Source organism: Sciurus vulgaris (assembly GCF_902686455.1).
Source record: "Sciurus vulgaris genome assembly, chromosome: 6".
NCBI classification, from domain to species: Eukaryota; Metazoa; Chordata; class Mammalia; order Rodentia; family Sciuridae; genus Sciurus; species Sciurus vulgaris.
Genome location: NC_136466.1, coordinates 9,237,824 through 9,263,390, shown reverse-complemented (window position 1 = coordinate 9,263,390; position 25,567 = coordinate 9,237,824). Strand labels below are relative to the sequence as shown.

The 25,567-nt window shown below is 42.2% G+C and overlaps 1 protein-coding gene across 6 annotated transcripts in view; it reads right to left on the bottom strand.

Annotated features, from left to right (window-relative positions):
• The window catches only part of FBXW11 (F-box and WD repeat domain containing 11), a 116,037-nt gene that overhangs the window by 66,771 nt on the left and 23,699 nt on the right, over nucleotides 1-25,567 (bottom strand). For 2 of the 6 annotated variants that reach the window (XM_079145409.1, XM_079145405.1), the window contains exon 2: nucleotides 9,616-9,717. The exons of the other annotated variants lie outside the window; for them this stretch is intronic. In XM_079145409.1, the coding sequence (XP_079001535.1) occupies nucleotides 9,616-9,717 (102 nt within the window). The remainder of the gene's footprint in view (nucleotides 1-9,615; nucleotides 9,718-25,567) is intronic. 6 annotated transcript variants of the gene reach the window in all.

Sequence of the window (25,567 nt, the reverse complement as noted above, 5' to 3'; positions counted from 1 at the left end):
GGTCTCACTAAGTTGCTTAGGGCCTCACCAAGTTGCTGAAGCTGGCTTTGAACTGTGACCCTACTGCCCCAGCCTCCAGAGCCACTGGGATTGCAGGTGTGCACCACCGTGCCCAGCAGTCAACCTCTTCTTTTTACTTGTCTACTGTTTAAATTTTGCAATGAAACTGTTAGCTTCATCAAGAGACTAAACAAATAATAAATAAAACCAGCATTTTTATAAGCAACGTAACAAGCGTCTGCAGTATGACATGACTTGTATTCCAAAAATAAAAAGATATTTCTAATGGGGTCTGAATCCCATTTACTTGCGTCCTTAATCCTCAAATATACTGTGAAACATCAGTCGCCATGCGCTTGGTTTGCAAACCACGAACTGCAGCTGTTGGAAGAGCAAGGTGCAGCTTCAGCATTCCAACAGCAGAGGCTCTCTGCTGGCAAACCGTGTGACTTCCTGAATGCTAGAGCTATATGCCAGGCACTGTGTGTAATTAAAACTTTCTCCAATTTGCTACTTCAAATTCTTAGACCGCCTAGTCACCCCATGGTTTTCAGAAAATGACATGGAAATGTTCGAAAGCAATTTTAATCCACAGCAAGAACAGAGCATGCTTACCTAGCATGCATGAGCCCTGGGTCTGATCCCAGCACTGCCTAGAGGAAGGAGAGGAAGGAGAGGAAGGAGAGGGAGGGAGGGAGGGAGGGAAGGGAGGAAGGAAGGAAGGAAGGAAGGAAGGAAGGAAGGAAGGAAGGAAGGAAGGAAGGAAGGAAGGAAGGAAGGAAGGGAGGGAGGGAGGGAGGAGGGAGGGAGGGAGGGAGGGAGGATGATAGAAAGAAATATAATGACCAACATAGAACCAAGAACCATAAGAACGCAAAAAAACAGCAAAACAGAAAGAAAGAGAACGAAAGCACCACAATAAAGAAAGGAAAGAGAGAGACGGAAAGAGACGAAAGAAAAGAGGGGGAAAGAAAGAAAGAAGAACGAAGACACAGAGCAAGTCACTCTTTTAGAAAAATGTTAAAATCAGTTTTTTCTGTTTTGGCAGTGAACTTTCAAAATCCATATCACCATTAACAAGATGCCATCAAACTAGCACTCCTTGTACAGGTCAACAAGATGCAGCCATGGACCAGGAGGTACAGAGGCCTGGGTGAGGGGCAGAATGGGGCGCAGGAAGGGAAGCATGAGCACGGCCTCGCATCACGGGTAGACAGAAAAGGACAGGCTGTTTAAAAAAAAAAATGTGGACCCTTGATTCTCAGCATGTAGCAAACATGACAGAGAAACTGAAAGGTTTAAATACAAAGCATAGTGCCACAAAACAGAAGGATACTAAAGGAAAGGAATAAGTATGACTTGTACAGAAAATGCAAACACTTCTTTCAAAATGTTCATCATGGCCAAAAGCCTTATAAAAAATTTAAAAAAAAGAAAGAAAAATTTCAAATTGGGGGAAATATATGCAATAAATGAATTACTATATTTAATATATAAAGAGTTCCTACAAATTTTTAAATGAATCTATCAACTAAAAAATGAAGAAAGAACATAAAGAAATAACTCAAAACAAGAAACAGAAGTGGCCAATAAATTTTTAAATTCTATCTCATTAGCAATCAAACACCAAATACAGGGGTGGTACGCACACCCACAGCAACTCTGGGCTGAGGCAGAAGGATTGCAAATTCGAGGCCAGACTCTATGACTTAGTGAGGACTTAAGCAATTTAGCAAGACCCCGTCTCAGAATAAAAAAATAAATAGGGCTGGGAATGTGGCTCAGTGGTAGAGCACCTCTGGGTTCAATCCCCAGTACACCCAGCCCCTGCCACCAAATTAATGGTAACAACAATTTTTTTTTCATTTTCATCCAAGAAAATGGCAAAGAAATATAAAATCTAAATATCCAATGTCATCCAGGCTGTATAAAAAGGGAATATCTCAGACAATGCTTCCACAAGCTTCTCAAAAATATAATGTACATTTGCAGCCAGGCAGGATGGCACATGCCCGTAAATCCTAGCTACCTGGAAGTCTAAGAGGATCCAAAGTTCAAGGCCAGCCTGGGTAACTTGGCTAGACCCTGTCTCAAAATAAAAAATTAAAATGACTGGGAACAAAATTCAGTTGTAGACAGTCCCTGAGTTCAATCCCTAGCACTGAATCCCACCATAAAAAGTTCAATTTAGCAATCTAAAAAATTTTAATGTGCATGCTTTTTTACCCAAGATCTAGTAACAATGATGTTCCACTCAATGTGGCTTAAAATGCCACAAAAACGGGAAGCAATCTTAATACAAACCATTTCTTAAAATCAGTAATACAACTATTAAATGAAATATCATGCAGTAAATTTAAATGATGGTAGAAAATCTGAATTCATCATGTTACTATTGGCATCAGATCTGCTATTTTGCTGCCGCCATTATTCTCCCTCCCCCCACAACACTTTACAACCTAGACTGTGAGCCCCAACTTCCTAGCCAGTCACTGGTCCAGATTGTTAGCCCACGAACCTAGCCCACGAAATTCCACTACTTAAGAATGGCTCCCCCGCCTTTGCCTTTCTCTCTCTCTCTCTCTCTGCTTAATAAAATCTATTGCGTGAGTTCCCGCATCTGGAATGGTTTCTGGGTCCTTTCAGTTACTATTTGTGATTTTTTATTTACTCGTTTATTTTTTTTAAATGTATATTATTTCTAATAATATTTTGAAGTAAACATTAAGCATTCTTAATGATATTCAGAGCTTATGGCAATGACTGGAAAATAAACTGGTATCCCCTCCATGACACCTGCCTGTCAAAATAGAGCACTGTCAGCTCTGGGATCAATCACCGAGCTATACCCTTGAAGGGTCATGGAAAACGACATGCCTATAATATAGCTCCCCAAGAAGCAGGCTTGGGAGGTGGGAGGGGAAACCGACCAAACATGAGACCTCCCCCAGTGCATCCTAATAACAATGGGTCCTAAAGGAAAGGGGCTGATGCTGAATGCCAGGCCATAAACCTTGACCTTCCCGCATGGCAAATTAGTCCTGAATGACAATGGCAAAGATCTGGGTGCTCATCCCTTGGGGTCTGATTTTAACCTGTACAACTAACCCCTGCCAGTCAAAACTCCACGTGTGTGGCTTCCAATGATTCCCTCCTCCTCACTGTACCCTATAAAACCAAAACCCCCTCTGTAACTGACTGGCCATTTTCCCATCCAGAAAGTGGCCGCCCAAAGCCGCAAGGAATAAAGGTTTCTCTGAATCCCTGGAAGTCTGCTTCCGGTCCTTTTGGGCTGACAACCCTGAAAATTGCTGCAGGACACGAAGGTGTCACTCAGCAGTGAGCTTACACTTCCCCAGCACAAGGTCCTTGGTACGATCCCCAGCACCCCCCAAACAATGTTTTTCACTTTTTAAAAAGTATTTCAGGAAAAAAATTAAAAACACTCAGGGTTGCCTCCTACAGTCTAGGGATGACACTGAAATCAGCGAGAGTTCGACGCCACCAATTCAGGGCCAGGTCTACAACACAGCAGCAAGCAAACAGAGCGAACCAAAGTGGCACTGAGGTTTCCTGAGGAGAGGCCATTTTTACTATTCCAAAAAGGGGGAACCCCCACAGTTACAGGGGTGCATATTCTCCTACAAAGAGCACATGCTGTGACAGACAAAGGTCGGCATTTGTTTCTTGGAGAAGTGGGCTGACAGGGAGAGGCCACTGCACCTCCACTGGACAGGTGGCTGCTGGCCTGTGAAGAAGCACTGCACTCAGGGTGCACTGACAGATGCAGCCGTGCAATCTATAGGGACATGTGCAATAAAGTTTCTCAAGTACTTTTGATATTTTAAAAAATTATACCCTAAAGTTCCTTCAAGAGACGGAATTGGTTATTTTTGAAACAAAATAATTACAAAGTCATATATTTTAATACTGCAGCTATGAAAGTAGAATTTTATTTGGTTTTATATACTGATATGGAAAGAGGCCAATGTCTGCTAATCGAAAAAATGTTAACTGAAAAATAAAAAGTGTATATTATGGATCTACTGATGTTTTTCAAAACTTTAGTCAAAAATGACCATGAGAAACTGAACTTTACTTACATTTTTTTAAATGCTGACTGGAGTGATATGTCAGACTTTTTTTTTTTTTCCCAATTAAACTATCATAGATTTGCTTTAAGATCCCCACGGGGGGTGGGGGGTGGAAAAAACTGAACAACATAATTTTGAAATCTGTTCAGGTTAAATTGAACAATTCTTTTTATTTTTGTGTATGTTTGGAAATTTCCATAGTAGAAAGGTCTTTAAATAAAATCTCCCTTGGAGTTCCACCATATAAAACAGACAAATTCAGAGCTATTCTGGGAGACACAGAAGTGGGAGGAGCCACAAAGCTAGGCCCCAGCTTTGTCCCTCTCAGACTACAGTTCCGGACAATGAAAACACCACTCTTGGAGTCATCCACACCAACTCCTAACACAGAGCCTGCACAACTTGATGACTTCCTCCCTGCCCCCCACACAGGAAGAGGAACGCTCCTGAAATAGCAAGGAATACTCTCCGGGTGGTAATGGTGGGGAGGTTACCAACAGACGGGGGTGCTATATTTGTAAACTTTCTTATGAAGAGGGGAAAACGTGCTATTTTAGTGTTCATAAAGTATTATAGGCTCTCCCACTCAGCAATCCAAAAGGTTATTCCAAGCCTTCACATTTTCAGACACAGAGTGCAACAGGATAATCAGGAAGGAATTACAAAGTCCCAAATGCTCATAAGAAAGAAACAAAAGCAAAGTGTGGGAAGAGCCACTTGACCTAAGCCCTGCACAAAATGAGCACACCCCCAGCAGCCAGAGGAAGGGGCCCTGACAGTTTCTCCTTAACCCACCCTGGAATCTAAGTCTCTTAAGACTGGAACTCTACCTCTTGAATACAGACCTGGAGCAAGCAAAGAGAAATGCAGCTTCATCACCCCAAAAGGAGGCAGCAATGACCTTCTTCTACCTGGCAAAAGCGGTGAGTGTGGATACAACCACCTTCACTTTTAGAGATAAGGAAACTGAGGTTCGGGTAAGGAAAGTAACTTGTCAGGCATTCCAGAATCACTAAGTAGAAGGAGCAGGACTAGAATCTAGATTTGTTGGCTCCAAAACCAAGGTTCTTTCTACCAAGCTACTACCTCCATCCTCCAAAAAACAACATCTTAGGTCAGCAGCTAAGGTAAGTGACAGTCATAATGTTCTCAGACCACTGTGGCTCCCTGAATGTACTTGAAGATAAGAAAAGCAAGGCGCAAGACAGGTGTGGAGACTGCACTCATCACTGCCCAGGAATATACGCCCTGGAGCCAGGAAGGAGGGCTACAACCTGATCCTCGACCAGATCACAGGATCCTCGCTGTCATCCCCAGCAATTAGTCCTACCCATGAAAAGTTTGTCTCTAACACCCATCTCCAAGAGAGGCTGCCAACAGCATTCCTAAGAAAACGTGTTAGTCTACAACAACGAACCTCTACTTTCCACGTGTAAACTTTAAACATCTGACACTGACCAGCATGGTGGCACACACCTACACTCCCAGTGATTTGGGAGATTGAGACCAGAGGATGGCAAGTTTGAGGCTAGATTCAGCAACTTAGTGAGATCCTGTCTCAAAATAAAAAATACAAAGGGCTGGGGATGTAGCTTGGTGGTGCAGCAATCCTGAGTTCAATCACCAGTACCAATAAATAAACAAAGACACAAACTTATGACACTAAAAATTAAGGGGAATTTGTTTCTACCTAAAAATGACAGCTGCCAAGTTTGAAGATGGCAGCTGTCAGTCACTTCAACGTGGTGACTACCAAACAGGTTTTGCATTTGTCCAGATCTCGGCCTATTACCTAGTTCTGTCACCTAAATAAATGTGTAGCCTCAGGCAAATCGATTCAATTCTATAACTTCATATACAAAAAAGCAGCACAGAAACTTCCCTCAAAAGGATCAAATGGGATAACCTAGGGCCAAGAGTCCAATACAGAGAAAGAAGGTAGAAAATAAAAGATACTATCATTAACATCGGTACTAATCTCATGCCAGAGTCTTGGGCAAATCAATACTCTACAGGGCCTGAACTCTCGATTTTCGAGATGAAACAATCAACTGGTCAAAATCGGATATACGGGGCGAATGAAATATCAACTAGCTCAGCTTGGTTCAGCGGTCTGAACCAATATTCCAATTCGACTGAGGGTTGTTGAGGGTTGGTCCTAGTTTAAACTGGGTCACATTGCTTTAAAGGAAGATACAGGTTGGCCGATTTCAGTTCTCTCTCTCTCTCTCTCTCTCTCTCTCTCTCTCTCACACACGCACGCACACACACACACACACACACACACACACACACACGCACACACACACACGCGCGCAGGCTTCTTCTTTTGTAGTTCAATCTGCATCTTCATTCACAGCTCTGCTTGAGGGCTCCTTGAGAGCAGGAAACAGCCCCCTGTGGTTGGCTCACAGGCCCAGCACTAGCAGAAGCCCCAGCACATCCCCACTGCTCAGCAAATGGTCAGGGGATTGGATTAGCGGAGACTACATTCAGGACCGCCCTCGTTTTAGGATCCGGGAAGGCTCATTTTGCCAAAGGAAATGCCATTTTTTTTCCTCCTATAAAATTTGACAGGATTTTCTTCTTTTTTTTTTTTCTTTTCAAATAATGACTGATAGAACCATACGTAAGATATTGATAATGAAGTTTTCACAAACAAAACTAAGAGAAAACTATAGAAAGGTGGCATTCCAGCATAGAGGAAGCTACATCTCTGTTCAAGCCCGTTTGTGACTCAGGCAAGCGTGGGGCTCAAACGCCGGCCACCACTCCGCACCTTTGTAAATATGAATCTGAGTCAAATAGGGCACATCAGGCCAGGCTCAGTTTTCACATCAGAAAAATGGGGTGCCAACTTCTGCCAGGAGCGCAGGGTTGTCACACCACGAACCTTACATTGACTGAAGCTCAAGGACAGTCGGTAGAGAGTGAGTGTCGTTTTGTTAAGTCTCTGCTATTCCTTTTCCCCTCTCAGGCATGGCAAGAGCTGGAGTGGCTGACCGGGTGCCTCAAGTAACTAGTCTCCCACTCAGATCTTCCAACGGACCACCGAACCAATAAATTAAGGACAGGCTAAACGGACCATCAGTGGGCCCAGAGTGGCCATTTTAAGGGGAACTCTTTCATGAAACTCTATAGCCCAAGCCATGCGAACTAGGTTCTGTCCTCTTCAGGGATGCTGTCCCTTCTCTTCTCTGGCCTGCCTGAAGTGACTCTGCCAAGAGGCATGCAGTGTCAAGGAAGTCAACTTCCCATGAACCAGAGATGTACCATATACACAACTGACAGTCTCTGAAAACTCAAGCTCAGGTTAAGGCGCTACCCTTTCACACTGTTTGGAGAGTAGGGGAAACACTGGTGTCGCAAAATGCGTAAAACCCAAAGTCAGTCCCAGGGCCTGGCAGAGCTCAGTGTAAAGTGCCTGCCTCGCACGCAAGCACCACAAAAAGAAGACAGACAATAAACAGACTAAATTTAAAAGGAAAACATAAGAATTAAAAATTCATGTGTGAGTTTTTATTTAAAATAGTAATAATACACAAAACAAGTGGAGAGGAAGGAGGTCTCCGGGTTGGCTCACACACAGTCACCTTCCGTGCACATGCGGGACAAGGCAGAAGGGTGAGGGGCTCGTTTCAGCCAGCTAAGTGCCCCAGTCATTTTAGTGTGCTGCACACCCTCAATTACATACAAATGAAAATTAAGACTTAATAAAATTCCTCACACACTTCTAAAGACAATATTATCGTTCCATTCACTAAAATTCGGTTCAATGAAGGCAATGTTTCAATTTTTTTCTCTTAAATGGCTTTCACGGGAGAGATGAGTCAAAGAACTTTAGTGGCATTTTCCCACATTCAACAAAGTAGGAACCCAATTCCTCCCACTCCACCTCTGGAGAATTCACAAGACTCTGACTAAAATATATTAAACGGTGCTTTCCATTGGTCAATTACTTTTAACTGCAACAGAAAGAAACTGCTTCAAGACAGTGAACAATTCTTCCCCTACTTAAATGTCCAACTCTAGAGAAAACTGGGTCAGTCCATTAAAAGCAAATGTAACATTCAAGTAATCATTTTCAGAAAAACAGAGAAAACATACACACTCTTACTACAATGCAAATCTCCATTACACAGAACCAAGGAGAGCACATGCAATCCGTCTGCCTTTGCAACATTTTTTAAAAATTACACTACATGCAAGGAAGATGCTTTTCCAAAGATAAGCACACATTACACTGTAGTCTCAACGAAACACCCAATTCCAGTGTCCTACCTCCTGGAAACCTACCTTCTTAAAAACAATCTAAAGACAACCGCCAGGTGTTGTATTGAATTCACTCCTCAGCTAATTGTGTTAGTGAGATTCCAGTGCTTTCTAAGGAAAGCACTCTGAAGCAATAACCATGCTAATGCTACAGAAAACATTTGTTAATAGATAAAAAAAATGCCCAACCCTAATACCAAGGACACTTTCCTCCTTCCTAGCCCCCCAGTTTCATTTAAAGACTGTGAACATGACAAGATAACCTTGTGAACAGTGAAGTCACTCATGCCATCAATAATATCCCTCTAACACATTTACTAATTTTACACTGTTCCTAAAACAGATCAGTCTCAACCAGAAGTCAGGAATTTAATGCTGCTTTTTTTTTAAAGAAAGATATATCAATGTTTAGAATATGCAATGAAGAAAATTGAATATTACTACCGATACCAATTTAATTTAAACACATGCTTTCTCCAAACAGAGCTTCACAAAGCCACTATGGGTTTGGCCTTGGCTCTCTTCGAAGTCACCCAATAAAGGTCACCAGCTACACTTCCACTAACACAGTTTTATCCTCAGCAACCCCATGCCACCCCCCACCCACACCATCCCCCAAAAGTATTTACTTTAATCTGTGGAATTCTCTGCCGGCCTCGGCCTGGAAAGCTGGGTGGACCCTGAGGACAGGTATCAGGTCTGGCCCTTGGGAGGTGGCCCAAACCAACAGTTACTGGCAGCATAGCATAAAGCTGTGATCTCTGCAAACTTCAATTTGGGGCTTTATAACATCAGGGATTCCCTCCCTCCCCCACTCCTGTTTTGAATGGGGGAGAGAAAGCAAACCAAAAGGATGAGTTTCAAAATAGAAAAATCACTTTAATTATAAAACCCTCCCAACTCAACGAAAATAAGTCAGAATTTTTTTGTTTGTTTTAGTTTGTTTCTTTTTGGCACGTGCACAACTATTAAACATGAGAATCACAACTTCAAGGTGAGGGGGGAAAAGTAAAAAGCAGGAGCGGAAAAAGGGGAGCAGAGCAGGGCCCAGCCAAAGACCCGCCCGCTCAGAAGGGTCCCTCGTGGTACTAACTCCTCCTCCTTGTGGGGCACCCAGGCTGGAGGAAAGCAGAGGGTTACACAGAACATTTAGCAGACTTAACATTGGATTAAACACACTACTGCAAGTTTCAACAAATGTTCATGGCATACGTAAAAACACATTTACAACAAGAAAGAAGAGAGGCACCTGGAGACATCTGACACTGGGCATGCTCTGCAGGCAACTCAGTGCGCACATGCTCTCTACCAGGTTGGCGCAGCCTAGCCACAAAGACCTTGGCACAGAACACTGCAGGATGACAAAAAGGAAGGAAGAGAAGAAGCAGTTAGAGGCCGCAACAAATCACTCAGGCAACTTGAATGTTAGTTGGGGCAGGGGTGCACCCGAGGCAGCTCACTGAACCCTTGGGAGAGGGCCCACGTTCTGTCCCAGGGACAGGTTTCAATGGCCAACCACTGATTTCTCAGGATACAGTGAACAGAATCAAGAGGGAGAGAGAATGTTTAAATGAAAACCCACTAAAGGGAGTAGGAGTTTGAGTACAAAACAAGATTAGTGGTGAGACTGTGACTATTATTTCATAAAAGTAACAGTTTCTGCCTAAATCATATAATCATAACTGCCATCATTGCTTAAGAACCTACTACATGCCAGGCACCTTACACATGCACCCTAACCCCCACACCACGGTGCAAGGAAACTGAGGCTCAGAGGGTGATTTGCAAGAGCACACAGGAAAGGAGGGGAGGGCCAGGATTCCGAACTTCCGTTGTCTGCTCCCAAATCCCACATTCTCCCCCTATGACCAGGCTGCCTCCAGTGTAGAAACCGTGATCACCCCAACTTTGATCCCGAATTTGGCTTGTTCTTCCCTAAGGTAAAATCACAGCAGACCTAGAGAGTAAGGCAAAAGGAACACGGAAGAGGAGTGGCAGACTGATAGACAACCAAAAGGGCTGCTTAAAACCTCCGCTTTTTAGCGCCACCTACATCTCTGTATCCTCAAAGGGAAAACCTCGGAATACAATGAGGTCCATTTCAGACTCCTCATGCAAAGTTCACTTGACACTCTTAAGAATTAAAACCTTAACTGAGTTATCATTTCACATCCTTTTTTTTAGAAGCATGCTGGTTTTAAAGGAATTAAGGAAAAAAGTAAATTAAAAATGAGCATATATGGCTGGCATTTAATAACCATCAGACTATGGCATTCAATAAATGTCCCAGATCTAAGACCAATTAATTTAGTATGCCAAAAATCAATAATCATGCAAAAAAAAAAAAAAAAGAAGGTGGGTGCCTGGATTCCACCAAAATACTGCAGAAATCTTAGACTGACACTCATAAATTTGCTCATTTGAGCTGTCATTAGGATGGCCAAATATCCTCATTTGTTTGAGACATTCCTGGTTTACACTAATTGTCCAAGCGTAAATCTCACTCTCAGAGAGTTCTGCTTGGGGGATAACTTCTATCGTCACTCCAACTATAATATAAGCAAAGATGGTTTTGCTTCAAATCAGACCTGGGTTCCTATCTAACATCTGTCACTTACTAGTTAGTTCACCCTAAATATAAAGAATATTGAGACTGTTTTAAAAAGGCACTTGAGAATACAAAATCAGAAGAATCGAATGGAATAAAAAAATTGAGCGGTTCTCTGGTCACAATGAAAACACACACATTTCCAATGTGAGCATTTACTCTGCAGCTTACAGCAGCCAGATTCCCAGCAGTGACGCAGCAGCTGTGCCCACTGACCCTCCAGGCACTCCTACTGTGCTATCCCAGCAGTTCCTCACCATAGAGCGCCAACCACAGAGAAGATGCTGAGTGCATTTGTGCATAATATGGTGAAAGTAGCTGCCGCTTATTAAGCTCCTGTTATTTGTTAGACAGCTGACACCACAGTAAACCCTCAAAATAACCCCTGAAAGATAGATATTCATTTTACAGATGAAGAAACCAAGAATCAGGAGAGGAGAGCCTGATTTGTTGAACAGTAACCTGCCCAAGGAAACGAGGGCTAAATGATGGCAGACTTAGAATTAGAGATTAATCCTGTCTGATTCCACTACAATAAAGTCTCTACCCAGAGGTATCCCAGCACATTCTTATTAAAAGAATATTTATGTCAGCATGCACTGGAAGCAGATGAGCACAGAAAAGGACCAGACAGGTTACACTTTCTTTTTTTTTTTTTTTTGTACCAGGGATTGAACCCAGGGATACTTAACCACTGAGCCACATCCCCAACCCTTCTTATATTTTATTTAGAGACAGAGTTTTGCTAAGTTAATGTTTAGGACCTCGCTAAGTTGCTGAGGTTGGCTTTGAACTTGAGATCCTCCTGTCTCAGTCTCCTGAGTCTCTGGGATTACAGGCATGCATCACGCCCGGCTACACATTTATATGACCTATTTCATTTAAATAAATTTCCAATAGATTGTAGTTTATTTTAGGTTTCCTTTTAGGAATCTTTATCAGATTCACTCAGACCTCAGGATAGAGCTTAAGGATTACACCTGCATTCAGCAAAGAACATCAAATGAACACTTAAGCTCCCTGGCAAACTGATTTCATTTATTCAGGAAGAACAGCCGAGTTCCCTCTGCAAGGTTTACCATGATTGTTCTGCAAATAACTTGGAATCTAGAACTTTTTTAAGGCAATTTTTCACATTCAATTTCTTAAAACATCATAGAGTATGAGAACTGGAAGAAACTCTTAAAGATCATTTGGTCTCACCTCCCACCCCTGTTTTCAGATTAGCAATCAAAGAACTAAACTAAAGTCAAAGAAGAAAAATGATCTTCCCACGACCCTGATCCTCGCCATCACTCAACCTGGTGTTGTGCTGCAACTGCCAAAACCCACTCAGCAGGTCTCCACTCTGATCCCGACCAGGACCTTCCCACTTCAGGACAGTGTTACTACCCATCTGGTAAAGATGGGGGCAGTTAAAACACATTAGAAATGCCCTAGTTTCACACCAATTACCTTACAGTTAAGTGATCAATTACCCTGATGGAAAAAAGCCGTCATTACTCAACAGAAAATGCCATTCTAGGAAACCTACCCATCTTTTAATTCAAAAAAGCCCAAACTCAGTGCTCAGAAAAGGTTCCTCTTGTCTAGTGGACCAGGAAGACACTGATCCAATTTTAAAATAATGGATAAAAATAAAAGTACCACATTCATCAACCTAAAGAGCATTAAGATGCATCTAGGATCATAACATTAATCTAGGACCACAACATTAATTGATTCTTGAAGCTTCTAATTTTAAATTTAGGGACTTGGTTAGAAACCCATGTTGAGGGGCTGGGGAGATAACTCAGTCGGTAGAGTGCTTGCCTTGTAAGCACAAGGCCCTGGGTTCGATCCCCAGCACCCAAAAAAAAAGAAAACCATGTTGATCATTCTAGAATAACTTTTTCTTTATCCAAATAATGAAAAAGATGTTTTCATCTCAGATGTATTCACAATGCAGACTATTATCTTTTTCTTTGCCTTTTTAAGCAAACAGAGGTCTAACTTTAAACTTCTGGACTACTATCTTACGGCTAAAATACGTCTAAGGAACTTAACCCTGATGCTGTGGATATTTACCAGTTTTAACAAACACTTATTGACCTACTTATCAAGCTAACAACAATACAAAACTAAGCCTCCTTCCTTCTGAGACTTCAGTCTCAAATTCAAAAGAAACCCAGGAGGATTGTGGAAGGGCATAGAAAAGCTTCAAAATGTTTGTTATAATTTCATATTTAGTTGCTTGTAATGACCAGTAGTTTTAATTTAGGACTGTTCATAGAAAACAGGAAAAAATTTATTTGGGATTCTGGTAGAAGCAGCAAATACCCAATTAAATTGATTATATTTGCAGGTTCTAGAGGAAGTAACAGTAGCCAAGGAAGCTGACAGTGTTTGTTAATTTTGCCATATCCACTGTACAACCAAAAATATCAGGGTCAGTCTGCAGAAAAAACGCTTTAAGTCAGTGAAGGCAAGAATAATAGCGTTTGACATTTTTCAGAAGCTAAAAGTTCATTAAAAGAGGTAGGAGAGAAATGTCCTAGGCTCTCTTTCTATTGCCATAGGAACCACAAATCAAAAGGAAAAGGTGGTTGCAACCACCTTGTCTTCTGATTGGCTGGCATGAAGAAATGTTCACAAAAGCTTAACTTTGGTCTGTTTCTAGATGGGATTGTTTTGAATCTCCTGCCCTGATTCCTTCTCAAAGAGGCAATTCTTTTAAAAGCTGCCCACAGAGGTATTTTATGTTAATCATCTCTCTAATGTTACTCTGATTTAGAAATCTGCCTCTCTCTAGATTTTCTACACCCCCTCCCAAATCTTTTTCGATAAACCGCTTCCCACAGAATCATTATCAGCTTCTTCTGACTTCTATCATCTTGCCTGAAATAACCATTTTGAGTGTCTTAAACACACTTTTATTCAACAAAAAATTTATCTTATATCTATGTGCACCAAAAAAGCAATTAATGTATTCTCTCTTTCCTCCAGTAGTTCACAGGAGGAAATCTCAAGAGTGTTTACTATGAACACACACACACTCTCCCCACAAACAGACAACCCACCCAAAGAAAGAGAATGCCTGAACTAAGCCATCACCGGTAAGCAGGCAGTCAGGGAAAGAGAGAGAGAAATTCGAGGCAGAACAGATACACAAGCAAAGCCAAAGAACTGAGAGACGATATGTCCTGTGCAAGACCGCAGCCCATTCAGCTCTGAAGCCTTGAAGGAGATGAGGAAAGCTTAGAGGAACAGAAGAGGCCCGGCCACACCAGACTCGGCTATTTCATCCTAGCCAAAGTGGGATGTCAACCTGTAAGATGACATCTCCAACTATGTGACAGCCACCAATGAGTGGCCAATCCTTCCAAGTATGGTCCCATTTTACATCAATGAGTACAGATTCTTTTTCCAACTCCACATACATGCTGTTCAACAATATTTGTCAGAGAGAAACAAAGGGAGCCACATAACACAGGAATAGGGTGAATGACTGCAAGGCTCTCAGACCAGGAGTAAGAGGAAAAGAATACAAAGCCAAAGCCACAACCAAGCCAATTCAAGCCAGCATTCAATAAAGCCCATGTTTTCTAGAATATGCAGGGAACAAACAAGCAAACAGAAACCTGACAACAGTACCCAATGACAAAGTATGGAAGTAAACAAGATCAAAACCATGGATGTTGGAATATTACTCAGCCTTAAAGAAGAATTAAATTATGGCATTTGCAGGTAAATGGATGGAATTGGAGAATATCATGCTAAGTGAAAGAAGCCAATCCCAAAAAACCAAAGGCTGAAAGTTTTATCCAATAAGCAAATGCAGATCCACAGTGGAGGCGGGGGCGTAGAAAGAAGGAACTCTGGATTGTGGCGAGGGGAGTGAGGGGAGGAGTGGGGCAGGGCGGTGGGGATGGGAAGGACCATAGAATGAGACAGACATTATCATGTATGATTACACTACCGGTGTGACTCAGCACCACATACAGCCAGAGGAATGAGAAGTTATGCTCCATTTGTGTACAATTTGACAAAATGCCTTCTGTCCTGTATAACCAATTAGAACAAATAAAAGATGGGAGGAAAAAACAGATGTTTTTATAGATACTGTCAATTTTTTAAAGACTGATAAATCTTAATAGTGCTTTGTACCTTGTAATTCCTTAAAGTGAGACATCAGAATTTTTATTACTCAAGTCACTGCCAGATGCAGTGATGAGACAGCTATTAAACCACTTTAAGCAGAGGAACGGGCCACGAGGGCTACTGCAGAGCATGCTGAAGAAGAGCGAACAGGGCAGGCAGCTTATTCTCAGAGATCCTACAACACAGGGTTTGAGTTTTGGTTGACAACTAACTTCCTTCCAACTGAGCTACAAAGAGAAGAAATAAGGGCTAATACTTACAACTTTCAAAGTCCTTTTTTTCCCATAAAATTTCTACCATGTCTTCCTTGTAAGACATATATGTTTAAAAAAAAAAAAAGTGTCAGGAGAATGACACAGGGCCACCAGACAGAGAGGAGTAAGATTCACTTCCCGGTAGCCACTTGGCAGTAACACTTTCTCCACTGAGAACCTCTAGCCAGGAGTTACTGGGTACTGGGTCCTGAAGAATCATACATAAAGAAAATGGGCTCGAGGGGCATGAGCCACCTGGGTTTGAGGGCTAGAGTTCTCATGCAGCTTCCCCTCAAGACTGTCCTCACCTCAAGGCAAAAGAGGGTCAGCATTACAGTTAATCCAAATAAGGAACTCTTAAGTTTTATTTCTGAAACTGTTGCTTTTCAAGGAACGACAGTGTCTATAATGAAAACAAGGTCACAAAGTTTTGAGAACAGTCTCCTAAGAATCAGAACCTAGGCTTCTAGAGTTAAACGGTCAAGGGTAGCCTAACCTATAAGAATTAGCCAACTCTCACCAAAAATAACTACTGCTTTTGCTTTTAAAACCAAGAATCCTAATACAGTACTCAGGTGGTAGGGTAAAAGTTAATTCCTAATTTAAAGGCATTTTCTATAGCCTTTTAAAGAAATTAATACTGGCCCATGGTCATCATGTGTAACATACTTTCTTTTGCATATAATGTCATTTTATTATAGCAGAATTTGACAATAAACATGACACATAACCAGGACAGTTAACATTTTAATTCTCAGCAACTATATTTTAGAATTACATACTTATGTGCCACAGATATTACATCACAGGATATTTGGGGGCTGGGATATATAGTAAGGGAAGAAAATGGCATGGGGCCAGATGTGGTGCCAGTTCCTTACTCCAGGGGGCAAAGCAGGAGGAGCCCATGTTCAAAGCCAGTTGGGCAATGCAAGACCCTGCCTCAAAAACAGCATTTGCTTATTACCACATGAGAGGCTCTGGGTTCAATTCTCAGTACTGAGAAAAAGGGAGGGGAGGAGGAATAGTATGGGCAGACAGACAGAAGGAAGAGCCGAAACTCACACTGGTCAAGTTTTAGTCATCCAAACACTGAGAACAGCTGTGGAATCAGGGCTCAAAGCCAAAGCCGAATCTATACTTAAACACTACATTTTTAAAAAATTATTTTAATATTCAATTAGCTCATCTTGAGTGATTATCTCAGATGAGATACCCAAAGCCAAACACTAACAAAACTACAATGGATCTTTGAGGTCATCTTTAGTAAAGAGACAAAGGATGATTTTCCTTTATTTATTTTCACTGTTGAGGACTGCTGAGGATTGAACCCCAGGGTTTCTCTCACACACCAAGCAAGAATTCTACCATAAGTTACATAAATTATATCCCAGCCCATCTTTATAAATTTTTACTCATGCACATTTTCTGATTTCTCCAATGACCACCTAGTACTTACGTGCTACTTTTGTTGTTGTTTGTTTGTTTGCAGTTCTGGGGATCAAAAACAGGGCCTGACACCTGGCACACCAGGCAGATGCCCTACCACTGAGCTGCATCCCCCGCCTACCTTGTGTCATTGGAAGGGATGCTTTATTTTAAACTAACAGTAACTTGACAGTTTAAATAAACAAATGAATGTTGAGTCCATGTTGAACATCTGTCATTTTAAAAATGTTTAAAAATGCTAGGTGCTATAAAAATATTTTACCTGGTGATCCCTGGTGATCCCTGCAACAGTAAACATCACAATCATACTGGCTTATTCCTGAGGAAATCCACAGGGAAAAAAATCTTCCTTATCCACTTCACAACTACCACCCATCACCAAAAACTGCCACCAAGTTTTTCAGAGCTGGAGAGGGAAGGATGAGCTGTACAAAGCGGGAAGCGGAAACTCTATTCCAAGCAGCAGAACAGAACAGGATGTAACATAATAATCTATTTCCGGCTTAGCCACACAGGTCCTCCACAGCTCCAGACGGGATCAGCTGCAAAGGAGGAACAGATTCCCTCAGCAACTTCCAGGTCAGAGCAGTCTTAACCCAATCCCAATGGGTTTCTTCAAGCCCCCAGCCCTGAGACTGGAGAGAACTGAAATTCAGCTTGTTAAATTGAATACGATTGTTAAGTCAGTACATCTGGCTTTTGTCAGTTTGCATCTGTGGTCCAACTGGGAAAGCTGTTCAGGACGAAGAGACAGCGCTTCACTGAGAGCGCATGCTCAATTCCAATGAAAACGCTAGACGATTCCAAAGTTTACAAAGAAGGACAAACTGGGACTGGAGGCAAACTGAGTACTGTACGACTCTTCCGGAGTCAACTCTCGCCACCTCGGGCTAGATGGGTACCCGAGTTTACCAGAGGAAAAAGCTGAGAACCAGGAATATCAAATAACTTGTCAGACGTCAGAAGAGGCAGAATTGCAATTCTGACTCCAAAATCCTGCCTCATCTATACGGCCTGTCACTTCCTTTGCCTGACATTAAACTCCCTAAAGCGGCAAGATCCCCCGGCTTATTTTTTTAAATTTTATCTGCTTGTCACTCATCTACACTGCTGATGGGAGTGTAAGAGGCACAATTTCTGGTGAGCAACTCTGCAATACATATTCAAGACTTCAAAAACTTGCATGTCATTTGACTCAGCAATTTCACGGGGAAAAAAATAAAATATAGCTAAGAAGATATCCCTCACAGCGCTGCTCACGACAGCGAAGGAAATTGTCAACAATAGGAAGCATTTCCATAAGTTAGAAATTGCCCCCAAACTGAATATTATGTCTCCAAAACAGAAATCATGTTGAAGGAGAGGGAAGTTTACAATATGTAGGAAGAAAGCCCCAATACACTGACGTGAGTAAAATGGGTACAAATACAGGCTAAGTGAATAAAGGCAATAAATTAGGACTCACGATCTCATTTTTATTTAATATAAAATACATTAAATATCCAGAATTAAATAAAGGGGATTTTGATTTTATTCTTCTTGCCTATGGTACTTTTTCAGATGCAGTTAATAACTGGCAAGGCAGACCTCTCCGTCCTGTCTCCCAGGCCACCTTAAAAGAGACTGTGGCATTCTCACATCACTTGGGGATCTGGCAAGAGCGACTCGCCCCTTATCCCAGGTCATCCTTCAATGAGGGTGGAGGGCAGGCGGGGATAAATAGCTGTCAGAGTTTGGTTTCACCGAGTTGAAAAAGACACCACTCTAAATTCATTTCAATGCCGGTGACTTCGGGATACCTCCGAGTCTCCGTCAGAAAATTCTTAAGTAATGAGTGATGTTCCAGCTTATGAGGCTACCACTTCTAAAACTGTGACAATCCATGCTCCATGCTGCTTGACACCTGAGAGGACTTCCAGGTGAGAGGACCCAAAAAGCTACCTGGTTTTTTCGACACTGTCCTGCAACTGAGACATCTGACCTCGTTATCTCTACCAGTGCTCCTGTCCTTTCCCTGCGGTCTGGATGTGGTTTGTCCCCTGAGAGTTCATGTGTTGGAGGTTTGATCCCTAATTCACAGTACGGCGGGCTGGTGAAAGTGGCTGGCTCACTGCCATACTGGAAATCACACAGTTCTCACGGAACCCCAGAGGGCTCCTGGGGGAGTGCACCGTTACTCGATGAACAAGTCCCTGGCTCCCGTCTCACCATGTGACCTCTTCCACACAAGCTCCTGCCACTGCAATGCCATTCACCATGAAGCCCTCATCAGAGACCAAACAAAAGGCATCACCTGATCACAGACTTCCTGCCTCTAAAACTAATCTCCATAAATATCTTTTTTTTTTGGTACCAGGGACTGAACTCAGGGGTACTCAACCACTGAGCAACCTCCCCAGCCCTATTTTGTATTTTATTTAGAGACAGGGTCTCACTGAGTTGCTTAGCACCTCACTTTTGCTGAGGCTGGCTTTGAACTCGCAATCCTCCTACCTCAGCCTCTGCACCCAGCTAAACCTCTTTTCTTCGTAAGTGCCCAGGCTTTGGGTATTTTGTCACAAGAACAGAAAATGGAACAAGAAAGCGTCCCATATACAGGTGCTGGTGCATCCCTCCAAGATCCTTCTACCTACCTTCACAAGTCAAAAAAAATTTTTTATAGAATTTGTGAAAATGTCTGCATAACAAAAGTCTAATTTTCTTCCAACATACGAACCTAAAACCCTTACCCTACTTTCATATAAGAGAGGACAAAGTTGGCCATGTTCTAAAAAGAACATCAGAACAAACTCAAACTTTATTCTCCCAACATAACAAATGTTCTCATTTTTTCCAGGAAGAGATATCACTTTCAAGATGATGATGTGAGGACTATTATTACATCTACTCTCAAAGTTTGACTCAATTATAGTCAGACTACATTGTAATTTCTATTTTAGTTTTTTCATTCTAAACTGCTTATTCATTCAAAAATGTATATGGGCCAGTAACGAAATGCTTCAACACACAACAAAGAAATTCTCAAAACCAAATTTTCAAAAGTTATTTTTGCACACATTATTCATTATTTTATTTCCCAGTTCACTAAAGACAGCAACATAGCTAAAGTCCAACCCTACAAATTATTTTAAGGCAGAGCAGTTGGGCATAGTGGTGCACAACTGTAACTCCTAGCAACTTGGGAGGCTGAGGAAAGAGGATTGTTAGTCACAGGACGGCCTCAGCAACTTAACAAGACCCTGCCTCCGAATAAAAAATAAAAAGGACTGGGGGTGTCATTCAGCAGAATGTCCTTGGGCTCAATCCCAAGTACCACAAAAATCAAATTGTATTAATCTTTTGTAGATTTATCCCTTCCAAAGACTCAAAGCTTCTACCACTAACATGGTCCCCGTCTGTGAGTTCTAAATAAGCACCTACAGAAGGAAAGTGGTCCTGCTAAAAAAAGTGTGAACACAAACCTTACAACACTTAAACAGCCTTCTATTTCCTAAACACTGCTCACTTCCTGAATGGGGGTTTATTTCTGGAGACCTAACCGGTCCCTACTCCAAATAAACACATATTCCAAGTTGATAGTCTCATGTTTAATTTTATACACACACACACACACACACACACATTTAGAAAACAGTGGTGATCAAAATGTTGCCCTTTTAGCCAGAAGTAGCATGAAAAGTGTTGTCAAACTAATAAAAAAGGGGCCCATGTTATCCGCCCAGTTTATTTCACAGCAAACTTTAGCTTGCTCTCCTTTCACAGAGGAGGAAGGCCGCGTGCCTTCCAGTCCACCGGGTCCTTGGAACAAATGAACCTGCCCTGAGCAGTGGGGCTCCTGCTGCTCCCCGGCACAGCCGGGCACAGCCGGGCATCACCGGGCTCTTTGATTCCTCGCATCTCTTTCCTGCAGGAAGAGGGTAAAGGGCGTTCCCGCTGTGAGAAGCCAGGGCTCCCCTGAATCCGGGCGCCTCTCAGGCTGCGTGGCCATCCTGTTCGCGTCCTTAGAACGCTTCTCCAGCGGCCCTCTGCATCTGCCCTGTGCTGTTGGTGTGCACCGCGTGCAGGCAGAGAGCCCGAAGAGGAGATGAGGACTGCTACGACAGTCAGGAGAGTCGGCCGCAGGCTGACAGGCTGTGTGGCATAGGTACGTGTGAATATGGGTAGGCAGGACACTCCGGAGCTTCGCCCCAAGGAACTGATGAAGTCACGATGGAACCCCACAGAATCTCAGAGACACTGGACTGCTTATCGACTGGCAAAAGAGCCCGACTCGACTCCCTGTTTTAATAACGGCTCGGGTGACTTGGCTCTAAGCAACCAGTCACGATGCGCTATAAAGCATAAAACTGATGTCACCATTACAATAAATTTTTGACTAACTCTGAAAGAATAGAGAATTAAGAGATCGGCTGACAAATCTTGTGGAGACATTTTCAGCTGCACTTATGTGAAAAAAAATCTGTAATTCACCCATATTCTAATTGATGATATAAAAGTCTCAGACAAACAAGCCGGACATCGTGGCACACACCTGCAATCCCAGCACCTCAGGAGACTGAGGCAGGAGAACGGCAAGTTCAAAGCCACCTCAGCAACTTAGTGAGACCCTGTCCCAAAACTACAAAAAAAAAAAAAAAATCAACGGGGCGGTGGGAGGGGGTGGTGTGGAAGGCTGGGGTGTGGCTCAGTGGTTAAGTGCCCCTGGGTTCAATCCCGGGTGCCAAAAAAAAAAAAAGTCTATAGAGAAACAAATTTGTAAGTGAGAGAAACAGAGAGTAAAACTACTTTGAAAATATTCAAATTAGAAAAGCAAACACTGATCTATAAACAAGAGAAATAAAGTAATAACTTTTCTTATAAAAAAAAGTACTATACTTACTTTGTTATAACTTACCACAAAATAATAAGAATAAAACAATTTACAAGTAACTGAGTAAGACAGTTTGCCAGTGTACAGCCTAATGCTTTCAGGTCCTTACAGCGTTTGTACACAGCAGAAACTCAAAAAATACTGGTCATGGAATAATCAACACACGAAGTCCAGGAAAGCACACGTGGAAGAACCTAACTAGGAGGCTGGAGAAGAACACCACATAGAAAGCTGGCGGGACTGAGGGTGGACACACCAGCTTTCTGGCCGAATCCCCTGTCACAGTGACTGCCGCCATGATGAGCACACACTGTCAAATCCCAGGACTTCCAAGGGAGCCAGAGGAAAGGAAACTTCCTCCCCGCTGAGCTTGACAACAGTGAGGGCTAGCACCAGAGCACCAAGGCCATCAGGCTGCCCTCTTGAGGGAAAGCCTGGCACTGCTACTGGGAGGCCGGGGGAGTCTGAGAAGGACCTGAGTCCACACCCAGCCAGGCCCGCCTTTTGGTTCAGGCTAGTTTTGTTTGCACTGGGTTTTCTATGACTTTCAAGTGGATAATAGCAACAAATCTTAAATACTTAGTCTAAACAAAAAAAGAAAACCCCAAAGAGGAATCCTGCATGGTCATGGTCATAAAGAGGCAGCACTATTCCGTTGAAAATTCTTTTTTTTAATCTTTATTTTTTATAACTTTATTTTATGCGGTGCTGAGGATGGAACCCAGTGCCTCCCACATGCCAGGCAAGCTCTACCACTGAGCCAAAATCCAGCCCCCACTGGAACGTTCTTAACCTTGTATTTACTCTCATTTTATTCTTCTGATAAACAAGTGCTCAAAACTAACGGTACCACAAATATATACATATTCCACTCATGTTAGATCACAGATACTAGAGAAAGAAAAAAATAAAATAAACGAATAAAAGGACTGCAGAAAGAAAAGCACAACAGACAAAACGAGCCTGGATTTTCCAAAGAACTGTGAAGTGCAACACTGAGAAACCTGACCTACATCTCCATGGGCACCCTATTCCAACACCAGAGAGAGGGGTGCACTTATCATCTCCGAAGCAAAGGCCCTGCAAAGCACTGGAGGTACAGAGCGCTGCTCTTAAGGGGGCCGGCTCTGCACCCCTCCCCTACCCGCCAGCCTTCTCCTGTGCACTTCTTGTCTTCATCTTCCAGTGCAGCTTCACCTCAGAAAAATGCACACGCAAAGTCTGGTTTCACCAAGGATCACAGTTGGAAAGAACACAGAGCATCATAATTTACAAAGCACAAGGGCACATTGGAAAGAGCACAGGTTTTGCGGGGGTTTTTTGTTTTGTACTGGTTTGGAGGTTTTTTTCTGTTTTTTAATTGAGACAGAAATACACTGAACCCCAAATGAATCCCTAGTTCCTAGGTCTAGCTACGATCTACAAGAAATACAAAAAGGAACAGCCTCTATAGATCAACGAGAACATAATCAGCAAATGCCCCAAATGTGGAGTGTTATACAGAACAAATAACCAAACCAGTTTCTTCAATAAATAAATGCCAAAAAAAAAAAAAAGATGGGAGAGGTAAGTTTCACAAAGAGATTTAACAGACTACTAATTATATGCACTGTGTGAACCAAGTCTGGATCCTGAATTAAAAAAAAAAAGAAACTATAAAAGAAGACTTGTGAGAAAAATGGCAGACGAATTCCAATAGAAAGCATCCTAATTGCAGCTGACCACGACTCCTGAAATCCGATGAGGTTACTGAAAATGAGGAAAGTCTAAGACACTGTCACAGCCAAGGAAAGCTTAAGGGCACACCGACAACTAAGCCTAAGGACATTTGGGATCCTATAACAGAAAAAGGACATTAGGGGAAAACTAGGGAAATGTGAATAAACTTTGGATTTCAGTTAGTAAAAATGCACCAATACTAGCTCATAGTTCTAACAAATGTAACATACTATCATAAATGTTAAAAATAAAGGAAACCGTGTGGGTGGGAAGGGAATGCATAGAAATTCTACAATATCTAATACTGTTCTACAAAATTAAGCCAATTAATTTTTTAAAACTATGAGGTAACAGGCAAATATGGAAAGAGTTGATACTTTTAAGAAAGTGTTCACTTTTTAGGGGCAAATGGAATTGTGTGTTTGTCTTGTCTTTCAGTCTTATCATTTACAGACACATACTGAATTATTCATGGATGGATGGATGGAGAGATGAATGAATGGATTAGGACAATGTGTTCCAGGGTTGGTGCTCAAGGTGACTTTCGTTGGTACATGAAGAGTTTTAGTGTTTAATAGCTATAAGTCTAATTTAAATCTATCGAAAAACATACATTAGCACAACACCATGATTTCATAGATTTTAATTGTTAGGTCTAAGTTTCCCTTGTGAACACATTTACTTAAGTTTAAAAAGAACAGGCGGAGGTAGGTTAAAGGGTCCAACACTGTGACCTCAGGCAAGTTCTGTAACCTGAGTGGGGATACCAAAGCAGACACCCAAGCAGCACCAGCTGTGACCGCACTGATAAAGCCAGCCTTGATGCCGACCAAGCAGTGCACACCAGAAGAACACCAGGATGGGAGAAAGAGGGAGGAAGGAATCAAAGAGCTACATGGGAAGCTTGGGCAGGGACAGTCAAGGCTGTCTGTCCCCTTTTCTTCTCAATGTTCCCAAACACCAAGAACCTGCTGCTGCTGCTGCTGCTGCTATCTACCCAGAGTCTAGAGATCCTGCCTGCCCTGGGTCTCTGGCCCTCTTAGGAGCCCCAAGCCAGCTGGGCAGAAGGCTAAGGCAGGAGGACCACAAGTTCAAGGCCAGCCTGGGTAACTTCGGGATACCCTGTCTCAAAATAAAATTTAAAATGTTGGGGGTGTAATTCAGTCGTAGAGCATCCCTCTGCTCAATTCCCAGTACAAAAAAAGAGAGAGACAGAGACACACAGAGAGAGAGAGAGAGAGAGAGAGTCCCAAGCTGCTACCTAAAGCTCCTCATACTAAGGTGATGGAGAGAGGTGCAGCCTCTAAAGTAATCTATAGTTTCTCTTATTTTTTACCCTAGACTGTGGAGGAAAAAAGCAGACTTTATAGTGAAATAAATAAAGATAACACTAAAATTAATAAATAAAATCTATCACTTTGCTAGCTATGTGACCTTGAGCAAAAAGTAATTCCCTTCTTCAGTCCACATTTCTTCACAAGATAAAATATGCAAAAGGTCATAGCAAAGGATAAAAAGTATAGTTAATATAAATCTGGCAAACAGTAGGCATTTAACAAAAAAACACTTCCTTCCCTCCTCATGCTGCTAAGGTGATAGAGAAACTCTTGGCGAACAAAAGGAGTTGAGATGAATGCACAAAATCATGAAGTAAAGCACTGCCAAAAGCATGTCCCTGGGATTACACAGGTTTCAGCCAAAATAAAGAGAGATTTCTGGGGTCAGAAAGTTTGGAAAATGTTGGTAAACACATTATTAAAATGATTTCCAAGAGGAGATGACATGCAGCGTTTACTAAACTTATTTGACCACAGGAAGCAACTCACAGAAATAGTAATTCTATTAATCCCTGGTTACAGACACACAGGGAAGAGGGAGGACAGGAGAGAGGGAAGAAGGAAGGACAGATGGACAGCAGTTAAGGCCACTGATAACTCCTTCAAAAAGAAAAAACAAAAACAAAAGACAAGTAAGTTACGATGAAACTACCTGGACAATTGACAAGTCAACGACAGTCTATAGAATTAGTCTGGAGGCAAAGAGGGAAAGCAGGCACGCTTTCTCAATTTTTTGAAAGGCACTTATGTTGATTTTAGGATCAAGGAGAGATCCAAGATGGCAGACTAGAGGGAGGCTGTGTTCCTTGTCGCTCTGCAAGGCC